The following is a 13,022-nucleotide window of genomic DNA, read 5'->3' on the forward strand; positions in this document are numbered from 1 at the left end:
AGAAAATGGACATAACACTGGACAGAGATAGATTTGTTTGCTAATGATGACTTGGTCATACAAAGAAAGGGCCAACACAAATTAGTCGGAAAGAGCGATGTTTTCTTATCAATTCTATTCTCAAACATCAACAATTCTCCTACCCCGCAAAAAATCCCTTACCAGCTACAATGGTAAAATCAGCTTCAATGTCACAAGCTATAACATCTCCATTTTTTATGTGCTTCTTTACAGCATCTTTTACTTTGCCCATTCCTAATTCATTTCCTCCATCTCCAACACCTTTATGAAAAGAGAAAAAGAGCAAATGAGTATGAACGCAGCACATAGCTAACAATCCATTTAGAAATCACCCAGTGTCTTCCCCAGAGTCTCCGTGACAGTTCATAGCTCCATATGAGACAATTTACCCTTTTTAATCAAAAGTGTCTAAAACAGAAGACTGTGAACGAAATAGCTGAAAGAATCACCTATCACGTGCTATCCTGTAAGTGTATATATGCAATATATCCTGTACTGGTGCAGGCAAAAGAAATCAAAATTATCAAGTGCTCATGAACTGCAGACAGAATTAAGATAGCAAACTTTGCTTACAGAAGGCCTTAAATGAGTGTTCTATATAATGCATTATCATAAGTACATTAGTACAAATAGAGAAAGAAGATAGAAAACAAATCCAAAATAAATCTGAGAAATTAGCCTACAATTCTATAATAAAGCAAGCATAGAAAACTTTGGTTTGTTAAAAGCTTTAATTAAAAAAAGAGATTAAAAGTAGCAATTATTGCAGAAAGATAAGCAAAAATATATGTAAGGACTTTGGCAGAAGTAGGACTTACTGCACTGGAAATCTCTTTTATACAAATCACTATCATTGTGCCACAGTGTACAAAGAGCCCAACCCTGTGTACTACTACTGTTTTCATTTTTTCTAGCAATTTATGAAAAAAATAGCTAGGGTTTTTTTTTATTTTTTTTTAAGTGTTCATATATTCAGGGTGTGGGGCCTTGATTTTTGTTGGTTAAGTAGAAACAGTATGTATTTGTCTCAGTGATTTCAGTAAAATCAATGGGACCTATGTCATTTCAGGAAAATTCTAGGCAACCCTATCTTTGGGACATAAAATGGTTAGATGTCATTCAGAGATGAAAGCTGGATAGTACCTTTAGTCTCTTAAAAAATGTTTAAAAAAATAACACACAAAAAATCCATCTATTTAAATGAAAATTAACATTTCTCTTTCACCTGTTAGCCTAAATGGCATCTTCTCAAGTTTGAAGATTTTTATCAAAAAATCCTAGTTAATATCTGTGAAACAAAACAGTGAAGAGCTCCAAGTCCTCACTGCAATGTATCATATTTGAATTTGAAACGTGACTGTGCTCCAACGAATACCACGTGTTACAGGAGAGAAAGTACAGTATTTATAATTTACACTTCAAGCCCTGAATACTGATAAATTTAACACTTTAGTAACTGCATAAATATCTCACATAAGTCTGTAGCAAATTTCTTCTTTAAGTGAAATTGAAAGTTATTTCTCAGCAGCAATTTTTTATTTAACGCCTTATGTCTGAATAGTCAAGGGGAGTGTAACTGAGTGACACAAAACTTACAAAAAAGGATTTGCCATGAAACAGCTAATCTTTTTTCTCATCTGCTTTAATAATCTGTTCACATTTATTTCGGTGTTGGGATTTACTGGTGCTTTCTAAAATCTGTTTGTTGGTAGTACTTTTCAAATAGGTAATGACATAATCATGGTGCCTCTATCATCATATATAAATACAGTAGTTACTACTGTTTTGTAAGAATCCACACAATGTTGTGGTTTTTCTTATATTCAAAATCCAAAATTTTGCTCTTAATAGCCTTTAAAAAGGCTAAAATGAATTCTTGACCTTTGAAGATCATCAACAGTTTCTTTAACTGAAAGATACTAATCTGTTGCTCAGGGTTTTTTTGTATCAGCCTTGCTTTGCTTCTTCTTGTCTTTGTGGAAGTCCTGTCACCAGGGTGGTTATGCAGTTAGTAGATCTACTGCCGTGGATGGATCCCATTAGCATTACACTGGGAGGAAAAGAACACCACACCGAAAATTTTCCTGCACCATCTGTTTTCTTCTTCCTCTACACATCGGCAGAGGACTACATTTTACTGTTGATTTCCAGAGTGAGATTCACCTGACAAAACACAGCCATCCACACATGAGCTAGTCAGCTAGACTTCTTTTAAAGTCAGCAGAGAGAAACAGGCCCTTCAAACATTCAGTTCATCTCCCCCCAAGGCAGATATCTCAAAAATAGATGTCTGAAAATAGACGAGATGAATCCTCTTCTCCTAAAGCCCTGAGTGCTTTCCAGGAGGAAGAAAAATTCTCTTTTCCGATTCCAATTCTATCGGATCTTCCACGCAAGTTTTCACTGACTACATTGTTTCCTGAAACTACATTCATGAAAAATGCAGGAAATGTCAGTCTTCTGTGCTAGAAATCATGTGTATGAAAGGGAAACAAGTGTGACCACATTTTTTCATGCAGTACTTTGGAAAGCTTTTCATTAGCTCCTACATAAATAGCATATAACTATGTCAATTGTATGACAGCTGAAAAAAATAGCATGTGGTTTCGGTAACGTCTCTTAATCTTTTATTTCAATCTTTTGTGGAAAACGAGTCTTTCCAACCTCAGTCTTTCATGTCTTCTTATTTTGTATATTCCTGAAGGTTGCTGCTTACTCCATGACTTTTTATGATATCGGTACCCATACAATTGCAGGCATTGTTCATGATTCTGTCTGTGATCAGACTCCTAGATCAGATTTTTTTTAAACACAGATCTTATTTTAATTGCAAAACTTGAGAGCAATTAATCAGCATGTAACAAATGTTCTAGTATTTCCCTTCTCCACCTACTAATACAGTACTTCTCGCCACCGAGCACACTATATAAAGACTTCTGTAAGGCTGAAAACTTGATCTTTCCAGTATCCTTTTCTAGTCTATAAAGTTGTCTGGGTACTCCGCCCTAATGGGTGCTGTACAATATTTGCATTTTATTTTGGAACTAGACATATGCCTCCAAATTCCTACTGACCATGAAGAAAGTCAAAGATAGCCTCACCAGAAAAATTATCGTAATCAGTAGCAATACATTATCATCAGTAATGAGAGACAAGATGCAAAGGCCACAGCCCAGATTAGCGCCTTGTTAAGCTAGGCTTTGCAGAAATACTTTGAAAAAGCCAACAGCCATCCCAAGAAATTGTAATCAAATTAAAAAACAGATACAAGAAGTTAGTGTGATAAGCAAAATAAGAAATGTTAACAGACAGTGTAAGAAAAAATTACATTGTTTTTCTATAGATACTCAATTAGTTCTCCAGCGTACAATATCCATGTACTCAAATTCCATGGGAGATCAGAGCAGATACCTTCATTGTTTTTTGAAACCTATGACTTGTTAAATCGTTTTCTATGCAGACGTTCTCTTTAGAGAAAATTCACAGGAATGGGACACAGTGAATCTGGATAACTGCTTCTTCTTATTCACAAGCTCGTGGTATTTTTAATTAATGATATTTCATAGTATATTTGAATATTCAGAGAATGTTTAAAACAAACTAATTTCTGCTGAATAGAATTCAAATTCCCACTGTGCAGAACACTCCAAACTCCGCCAAATCAATGATATACTTCGAGCTGCTCTGGGAGATATTTTAAGAGATTAGGGTATTTTTATTAAAGGAATCAGGATGTGATGTTACATAAGTAGCTAGAGAGACCAAGTCCTTGTATCAACAGTCTGAAATCAGGGACAACATAATTGAAATTAACTGCAGCAGATAAAGCTCTGAGGCATTTTGCTAAACATCTTTATGAAAGAGAGCTTTTTCTATCCTTATTCAGTCAATCCTTGGCTTCTCTGCTGAGATTGCCAACAGAGTGCCATCTAGAGTGCTTCTTTTTGAATGTTGAAAGTCACTCCTTAGGAATAGGACAAAAATTTGAATTAAATCTACGTAAAATGTATTACAAGTTTTAAAATAATACAAAAAATACCAGTGAACTCTTCTGCTATACAGCTTTTAAATTATTCCAATACAGTGAAATCAGTCTATGCATTATCTCTGCAGGAGCTCTCTAAATTCTGTCGAAACATTTGAAAAACATCACTACTGAGAAGTCAAAGCTCCAGAAAAAAAGCCAGATCAGCAGACATGTTCTGACGTGACTGAAATCAGCCTGGCATGGACACTTATTTCTAACTTTGTGACATTTATTTCCAATTTTGTTTCTAATATTTACATAGATTATATATCTCCTAACTCCATTTTGGGCCACACAGTGTAGCACAAAGCATTTGATTGTTGTACAAGGACGTTGTACAACACTTTATATATATCTGGGAATCCTTGATCTATGGCATATTCTTTCAAAATCAGATACAAGTCAGTTTTCAGGAAAAAAAGGACTATCGACAAAAGAGAGGAGCACCGTGTTGACAACAGCGCTCTTACTAGACCTATTAGTCAATGCTAATGTAGTTTTGGCAGGAAGGACAATGTGCTCCTTTCAAGATTATTATTGTATACATACATTTTGTTAGAGAAGGTTCTATTATAATGCAAATATGCAATCCCTGCTCAAGGGAATGTACTGCTAAAAGCCAATAGAAACTAAGATTCTATCCAGACTACTGTTTTAACACAGGTGTAACAGTCATAAAAATAACTATAATACTTTAATATGTAATGTTTCTGTTCAGTATTCACTTGCTTTCTATGCTGCCTTTCACACATAAAATACAGAATAAAGTCAGTGTCAAAAACTATACTTAGAGAAGCGTATGTATGCACACTGATGTATAGATAATATACACATCTGGGCTTGCTTTTTTGTCCTTAAATAACTTTGAAATCAACCCCTTCTTTTTTTTTTTGGTTGTGAGAACCCTTCAATAGAAACCTCTAATTTCTCTCCAGCAACGGTCTCTAAATTCAACCACAACAAACAGCTGTAGCCCACAAGCAGTTATTCAGCACCTGCCTCCTTCCAGTAAGAGTTCCTGTTTTGTGCTTCTCTTGCTTCTGAGAATATAACACAAACTCACACATACCTGTTGTTGTGACTCCTGGAATGGTTTGTGCAGCTAAAAACAGTTCATCTATGGGATCTATTAGATGTTTAATGTTAACTTTCCTGGCATTGTAATAATTGCCATCAGCAGCCATCCCAGCACGCTCTATTGCTATCAGGTGATCAAATCTGGTTAGAGACGAGTGAAAAAACAGAGGAGAGGAGTCAAAGCTGTGATTCTCACATAACAAACTCTTCTGTTGGCAGCTGCTTCTCCTGTTGTGCTTGGTTCTACTTTTTGACCATTTGGGATTCAAGGTTAGTCTAGTTTCTTTATAGCTTTAGTGCAACTCCCTCAAACCGTATTTACCACCACGAAATGGAGAAGTTCCTGAAATGCTTTGGGTCAGCCATCTGGCCTTGCTCTGTTTCATGTTAAAATACATAATATCTTGCAACACATTAGTCTCTAGAAGTTTTTTCAAAGAAAACAAAAAAGTGGCAAATTAATGATCATCTAAGCCCTTGTTAGTGTAAATATAGTCTCTGCTTAAAGTATGTTGCTTGGCAAATGTTCATTTGTTTCTAGTTAGGGAGCTTTTTGGTTTGGGCTTTAGATTTGGGGAATTTTTCTTTAAGTCTATGGCTATTTTGCTAGTTATGAAAGTAGACAGATGTACTGCAGATGTCCTATGTTTTAAGCAGAATTTCAGTACTCAGTTCTGCCACTGTATGTTAGTATTAAGTTATTTTGCTTCTGTTTCTCCAATTTTACTGTCAAGAGGTTACTAATTCTGCTGAATTACCTAATGTTTTTGTGGGTCGGTATCTACTGTGACTCCAGAGACCTTAAGCAGGTTAGTTGTCTACTTTAAAGAAAGACTTACTTTAGCTTTTTGGGACTGTGGGATCAACTGAAATAGAAACTGGCTGTAATTATATTATGCATAGCTATAAAACACTTTTTTAAAACAATATATAAAAAATGAAGACAGTATCATGCATACTATTACAGCATATAATTATAGCATACACTAACCTGTGGAAAGAAAGGGGAATTGAGTAAGTTGATGAAGCAAATACCAGGGTGAAAGATCTTTTTATTAAAGAGAACAAACTGAAGGCAACTACATTAAAATGCTTTACAAAGAAAGATCAATAAAAATGAGCAATGTATGCCTACTTAAAGGAAATGTAAGTTGCCTGCTAAGTAATGAAATGTGTGTACAGCTACTTAGCAAATTCTCCAGTGCATTAACCCTAATCACACTTTGCATAAATCTGAATTGTTGCCCAACATTGCATACTCAACAATGCAAACAGTTCAAATCAATATTGAGAAGTGCATGCATACATCTATAATTTCGGCTTCGGCTGCCTGAAGACAATAGGATGATCACTTTCACACTATTACAAACGCATGACATTTTATTAAATCAAATCAGATTCCCCAGTTGTCAGACTTGAGCCAAAGCTCTAGAAAGTGAACACACTCCACAACTGTTTTCCTAGCTCTTTCACTGACTCTGACATTATACTTCCCCTTTCTGATTTTCTCACCAATTTAAAAACTGGTATTGTGTGTGTATATATCTATATCTATGGAATAACAGCTGAAAAGCTTTTAGAAATTTTTCAAAGGAAAAGAGCTATTGATATATGAAGTATCATTTCTTTTTTGTACTCCAGAATTGCATAATTGCAGAATAACATGAAATTCTGTACTCTGTGTGCTCCAATACCAATGTTTGGCTTCAAAGTTTGTTCCGTTCTTTCCAAGTCTCAAGGATTTACTTGTAACCATTACATCATGGTCATTATTTTTATTATAACTTTACACAGTAGAGGTGTGACCTGTTCTCAGAAACTGAATACACATACCTAGGTCTTCCAGGATTCCTATTCTCACACAAAAACATTAAAGCTGAATCAGCACTTTCCCTTTGGTAACTCAACAGAGGGACAGGTCTCTTCAGGATTCCTACAGGAAAACAAAATACAATTCAGATACTGTTTACCTTTTTTTTTTTTTGATGTGTGTTTGAGTAACTTAAAAAAAAAAAAGAACAGTTAGAATAGTAAGGACTCAATGCCTTTACACAGTTCCTGATAAGCTCCCTGCATCCTTACTTGAAATTAAACTCGTTTGGATGTTAATGTTAGTAAATGGGACCTTGAGATAGAAAACAGGTCTACAAGAATAACATGACATCCAGAATTCATCACAAACAGCTAATCCAGAGTCAGTACCCAGACATGTAAGCATTAACTTGATGCCAGTTAGGTTTAACAAAATGTCATCGTAGGAACGCTGATCAGAGCTTAGAGGATGAACTCCGGTTCATTCTCTGGAAAAAAAAAAAGCGTGTACTAAGTGGCAGTGAGATTAACTGAAGCAACCTTGGCTCAAATTGGCAAGAAAAAACCTGCAAAACGTGTGTCTTACCTAGTTGAACAGCTTCTTCAATAATCTTTTTATTCAGATTCATGGCTCTCTGATCTGTTACTATGGCAACCTCTTTCTCCAAGGCCTGCAATATAGCTGCAATAGCAAGGGCTCCCGGAGGCCCGTCGTTCTCTTCTGGTGGCTCGTAAGCGAAGTGGGTAGGAAATCCTGTTGTTATCAGCACTGACCGAGCATGTGAGATGGACAGGCAAGCCTTCAGCAACTCGTCCTGGCAGTGCAGATGAATTATACCCCGGTCTCCTATAAAAGTGTTTTTAAAGAGAGCAGTACATTTCAATATATCTTTCTCCTTTTGAAGTTTCTGTGTGGGTGAACCTGCATACTTTAAGGACATAAAATGGGTTTAAAAAAAAAACAACCAAAAAACAAAAAAACCCCCAAACTTCTGGTCAAGGCAGGAATTGGGGTAATTTCCTCAGGAAACGTGGGAAGGTGTAGGATATGAGTAATGAAGATAATGGGCTGTGCTTCCAGGTTAAGAATTTCAGTTAACTGGATTTTTAAAATTACTATACCTATCATTTCTAGGTATTAGTGTAAATAGCTTTTTCTTCTTCTGAGAGCTTACTGCACATTGCTTCCTTTCCTTTGGCTCCCTGCTCTCCTCTGGTCTGTGGTGACAGGCATGCTAGACCATGTCTGGCTACCGAAGCTAGATTGCAACTCAAGCACCCCAGATCTTACAGAAGTTTTGATGCAGACTTCAGAAGTCTTTGGTCCTTTGTCTCTGTTTAACTCTATCCCCTTAGGGGATTCCCAGATAAATTCCACTTAATGAAATGATTAACCACAGAAGTGAGGTTTCAGAGACATTGTAAGTCACCAGGGGACTTTATAAACTCAATTAATACAGTGGTATCCAGGTGACTGCTAAAAGATCTTGTAAAACTTCATGTAGTAGAGAACCATGGTATCTGACCTTGAGAAATAGGTGAATATTAACAGATGTTTCTTCTCATGGGTCAGTCCCTAAAGACGCAACACTGTGTTATCTGTGTATGTCTTTCATTGTTCAAACACTTCCTATCCCCTCTCCCTTCCCTGGCACTTGGAAACACAAGTTCACAGCACGGTCCTTTCGATTTGCTAGCGCTCCTGAAAACCACAAATACCAGCATGAGGTGTCAACATTCATGGGCTGATAGCGAGAGGTAACTCCTCACTATTGTTTTCTGGCCTCCTCACATCTTCACCTTTCTCAGCTTCCCCCCTGCCCCACACTTTCCTCTTTTTGTCCTCAATTTCCCCTTTGCCATTTCTCCCTCTGTTCCTTCTACATAACATACAGGCAATACACAGATAGCAGACACAGAAAAAAGTTCTGAACAAAACTTAAGTAACAAAATCAGGGAATATTAGTCTCTGAGAAGTGGGGTATATTAACTGAGATAAAGTACTGTACTCTCCTTTAGCAATAAAATGAGCTAACTCTTAAGTTAGGTCCTGTATTTCTGCAGAGCATGGCATTGTGCCAAGGTGATCCCCCGGGAGAGGGAAAAGGAGAGGCCTTGTGAGTAAAAATAAACAGACACAAACATGCACACAGCCCAAACCCGGAGCTTGGGAGAGCTGGGTGTAAGCTGTTTTCCACTACTGCCTACAGAGGATTTCAGAAAACTTATGGGAAACTGAGATCAGAATTTACAGCAGACAGAGGGGACTAATTCAGTGTGCATTTTAGGAATGGTTGCGCTATTCAGTTTGCCTTTATTTCCTTCTCATCTTCCTTGTGCACACATGCAGCCCTACCTCTCAACCTTCTGTGGTGATCAGGTCGCTTCAGTCCATGACACAACACCTCAGTGATGAATATGTCAGCAGAGCTTAATGTAATTCCACCCATCAGAGAGGTTTGTTTGAAAAACACATGCAACTACTAGAATTTTCTGGTAGGAGCACAGTAGTCATAAATATATGTAAAGAAACGTGCTATTTACTCAACAGTGAATACCCGTGTAGCTGTTACCAGCATGCTGAGGTGCCCTGTACTTTACATACCAATTTCAGTTTTATTCAGTAACAGTTCTTACTCCCTGTGGACTCTCCAGGCTGCTGTAAACATCGATGCTTCTGTGTACTTTGAGAGGATACAGTCATCAGGATCAGATATTCCATTACCCATAAGGTTGAATGGTTTTGGCCAGACTCTGATATTTAGTACGGTGACAGAAAATGTAAGACCTAGTTATATTAACTCGCTGTTAATATAGCTTAATTTAAGAATTTTTAAAATCTTAAAATTGCCTTTAGATTCTTACTGTGTTCTTGAACTTTATGAATACCTAAAAAAGTAGAATAGGTCATATCTACCTCATAACAAATCCACTAAAGGAAGTGAGTTTTTGTTTTTACCTGGATCTATTCCAATTAGGGCCTCTAGAGTCCTGATCTTTTGGGCTGCTTCTGCTGACACAATACTGTAACGCAGAGGATCTTGAGAAATGCAATGGACTTGTGGGACTTCTCTTGAGGATCCGACTGTGACATTGTCATTCTTTAAGTCGGTAATGAACATGCAGCCAGGAGAATGAGTAAAAGCTAATGGAGCTCCTAAAATGGGTGAAAACTTCAATTAAACATGTTGTTATTGCAATATATTGAAACATCAGAATGATAAAATCACAAAAAGCTATTTAATTTAACAACACAGAATCCCTGCCTGATGACAATTATATCATAAAAACAGGAGATATTTTAAGTTACACTGCAGCAATTAATACGCTTTGAGAAAGAAATGTATGCACATACATCTGAAAATGTTTTCACTTTTAAAAAGCTCACGTGGGTAGTTGAGATCAGGTTTTTCTACAGTATCCTTTTTGGTATAAACTTGAGGCAACTGAGGAACTGAACACTGGTACCCTCCAAGGAAGTCTGTCAGGAATTGGCAAATCTGAAAATTGGGTTTGACATGCATGAAGAAACTAGTGCACTGACATAAGAACAAGTTAATGCTTAAGCTTGCACAGTGTGTTGGTGATACTGTTTCCGTAAGAATAAGTTAATTTTCTAGGTTCTAGAGTGCTGCTGGATGCTATAGCGTCTCTCTTGTACCTTTGAATATCCTTGTAATAGTGATATGACAAAACTATGTCAACTACTGCCTGCTGGCTAGCAGTAGTCCTTTATTGGATTAAGAAAATGGGGAGTAGCATCTCTGCGCAGTGTCTTGCCAACCTAGCTAGGAGACCTATAAACTGGCAAGGAATAATGACAAAAGGTGACCAGTAAGCCTTAGCAAAGGGAATCTGAGTAGCATCTAAAACCCTGGTGAACAATAAGCTTATTTAGACCTGACAGCATAGTAGCTCCCTACTGAAAATATTTGCTGCCTTTACACTAATTCCAGAAGTCTTGATCTAGATTATACTTGATTTGGCAAAATTAGTATGTTGTTGGATAAATCACAACCGGTACAAGCAAAATCTTTCTTCGTTAGGATGGTGAGAAGGAAGGAGATATTTAACAAGTACATATGTGCTTGATCTGTGCTAGATCTATTGGGAGTCTATGGCTAGTTAATTTAAAAGCAGCTGGGGAACATGGTTGTTGAGATTTAATTTACCTCACCAAACCATGTGAGTAGACAGTATTTTTTGTGAGAAGCTAGCAGATTCACCTGAAGTATGGGTACTAGTGGTATGGCAGAATTTTGACTACCTAGATGAAAAAGGAGCACAGAAAGATACAAACTGCCGGAAAGTTCCTGGAATGCATTAATGACAACTGGTTTTAACATAGAAAATGGAGAAATAAACAAAAGTAAAAGCCAGTTCCAGAAAAAGGCAGAATAGACAGCTGTTTTGGGCAACAGATTGTAGAGAGGTTGGCAAACTTTTTCTCTCCTGTCCCTGTAATAAAGATGTACGAGGAAGATGAATAAAACTGCTGAAGAACACAGGAAAGAGTTTGGATTTCAGACTGCAGAAAAGGAGTTGTATGTAAGAAAGAAAAAGAAGTCTCTGCGCCTAGTGCTGAACATATTTACAGCAGGTGTTGAGAGCAGTTTAGATAAACATCCGTAAGGAACCACAAGGATATAGCAGATCCTGCAAGGAGAGAAGGATGAAGCAGATGACGACCCAAGGCTCTCCCAGTTATCCTGCCTGTGATTATTAAGCTTCTTTTTCAGTAAGAACTAAAATATGAGATTTCATTACACGCTAGTGATTTAGAGCTGTACATAATACTGTCACTATGGTGTAGTTGCATTTCCTTGCCTTTTGTGCTCATGCCTGTTATAAATGACTGGATAAAGTGAAGGACAGCTCTGTGCAGAGGATAAAGCTTCATTTATGTAAAGTGTGTCACATTTACTTCTTTTTAGAGCAAAACCTAAAAGCTCAAAATTCTTTTCCAGGTCAATCAATTTGCTAGCTCTTGACAACATTTTGGAAAGATTTCTGGCTGCTTTTTTTTTTTGCCTTTTTTTTTTTCTCTTTTCCCTTTATTCTTGTTTTACTGTAGTGTAATACAAAAAAATATTTTAAAAGGAAGAAGCTTAAAAAAGAATGCCTTTAAACTTCTAGTATTTAATAATGCTTAAAAAAGATGTTTTGATGCTGCCAGAGCTTTAGATTTCTGCCTTTAAAATACTCAAACAAAAGCGATGGAATTTCAGTAAGAACTTCCTTGAAGGTAGACCTGTATTTCACAATGGAGAATAGTCCTGCCACAGGTTTTTTTGTTGTTTGGTTGGGGTGTTTTTTAGCTCATCCTAAAATCAAGCCTGCTAATCAGCCAACTCATTCAGTCCATGTTTAAAAAAAAAAAACAAAAAAAAAAAAAAAGAGAGAGAGAGAAAAAGAGATTGAAGGATAATTTAAAGAGAGTCTCCAAGTATAGTACATACTACAGTTGATGACTGCTTCTACTCCTGTAACTCCACAGGCCCAATACACTGGAATATCACCAGCATGAAGGTGAACTGGATCTCCATAATCTGGTTTGGAAAGATCTTGTATTCCCAGCAGACCTGGAATTGATCAAAAATGAAATAATGAGAGATTGCAGTTACTACTGCAAAGCTGTGGGAGGGGCAGACCCCAAACATCATTCAATGACACTAAGCTAGAATTGCAACAGTGGCAAGTCCCACTGAAGTGGCATATTTAGTTTGCCTTTGAGTGCGTGTCCCCAGAACCTGAGCTGACTTGTTTTCCCTTTTTGTACTTGATGACATCAGTAAAAATGTATTCACATTATTTCTGCAACAAAATACAAGCTAGACATGTATGCTGAGTTTTCAAGACATTATAAATCTTCTCTATCAACAGAAGAATTACATTCATAACACTGGCAAACAAGAATAAATGACTGCAATGAAAAATGGGTTCTTTCTAGAACATGTTTTCTACTGCTTTAGCTTCCTAAGTTCTTTAGCTAGAGAAATGAGCAACTACTCTTTTACCTCTCTGGGTTAGATAACTACCATCTCTGGGTTAGATAACTACGCTCACAAGTCTATGGGGCCGGATG

General features: G+C 36.9%; 1 protein-coding gene across 1 annotated transcript in view; it reads right to left on the reverse strand.

Annotated features, from left to right (window-relative positions):
- The window catches only part of LOC104078679 (chromosome unknown open reading frame, human C14orf159), a gene marked incomplete at both ends in the record, with an annotated part of 14,154 nt that extends 1,635 nt beyond the window's left edge, over positions 1 to 12,519 (reverse strand). Inside the window, 6 exons of the mRNA XM_009580407.1 lie at positions 163 to 282; positions 5,118 to 5,266; positions 6,959 to 7,058; positions 7,524 to 7,784; positions 9,897 to 10,094; positions 12,397 to 12,519. Of these exons, the coding sequence (XP_009578702.1) occupies positions 163 to 282; positions 5,118 to 5,266; positions 6,959 to 7,058; positions 7,524 to 7,784; positions 9,897 to 10,094; positions 12,397 to 12,519 (951 nt within the window). The remainder of the gene's footprint in view (positions 1 to 162; positions 283 to 5,117; positions 5,267 to 6,958; positions 7,059 to 7,523; positions 7,785 to 9,896; positions 10,095 to 12,396) is intronic.
- Positions 12,520 to 13,022: the final 503 nt, after the last annotated feature.

Source organism: Fulmarus glacialis, unplaced genomic scaffold (assembly GCF_000690835.1).
Source record: "Fulmarus glacialis isolate BGI_N327 unplaced genomic scaffold, ASM69083v1 scaffold41246, whole genome shotgun sequence".
In the NCBI taxonomy this organism is placed as follows: Eukaryota; Metazoa; Chordata; class Aves; order Procellariiformes; family Procellariidae; genus Fulmarus; species Fulmarus glacialis.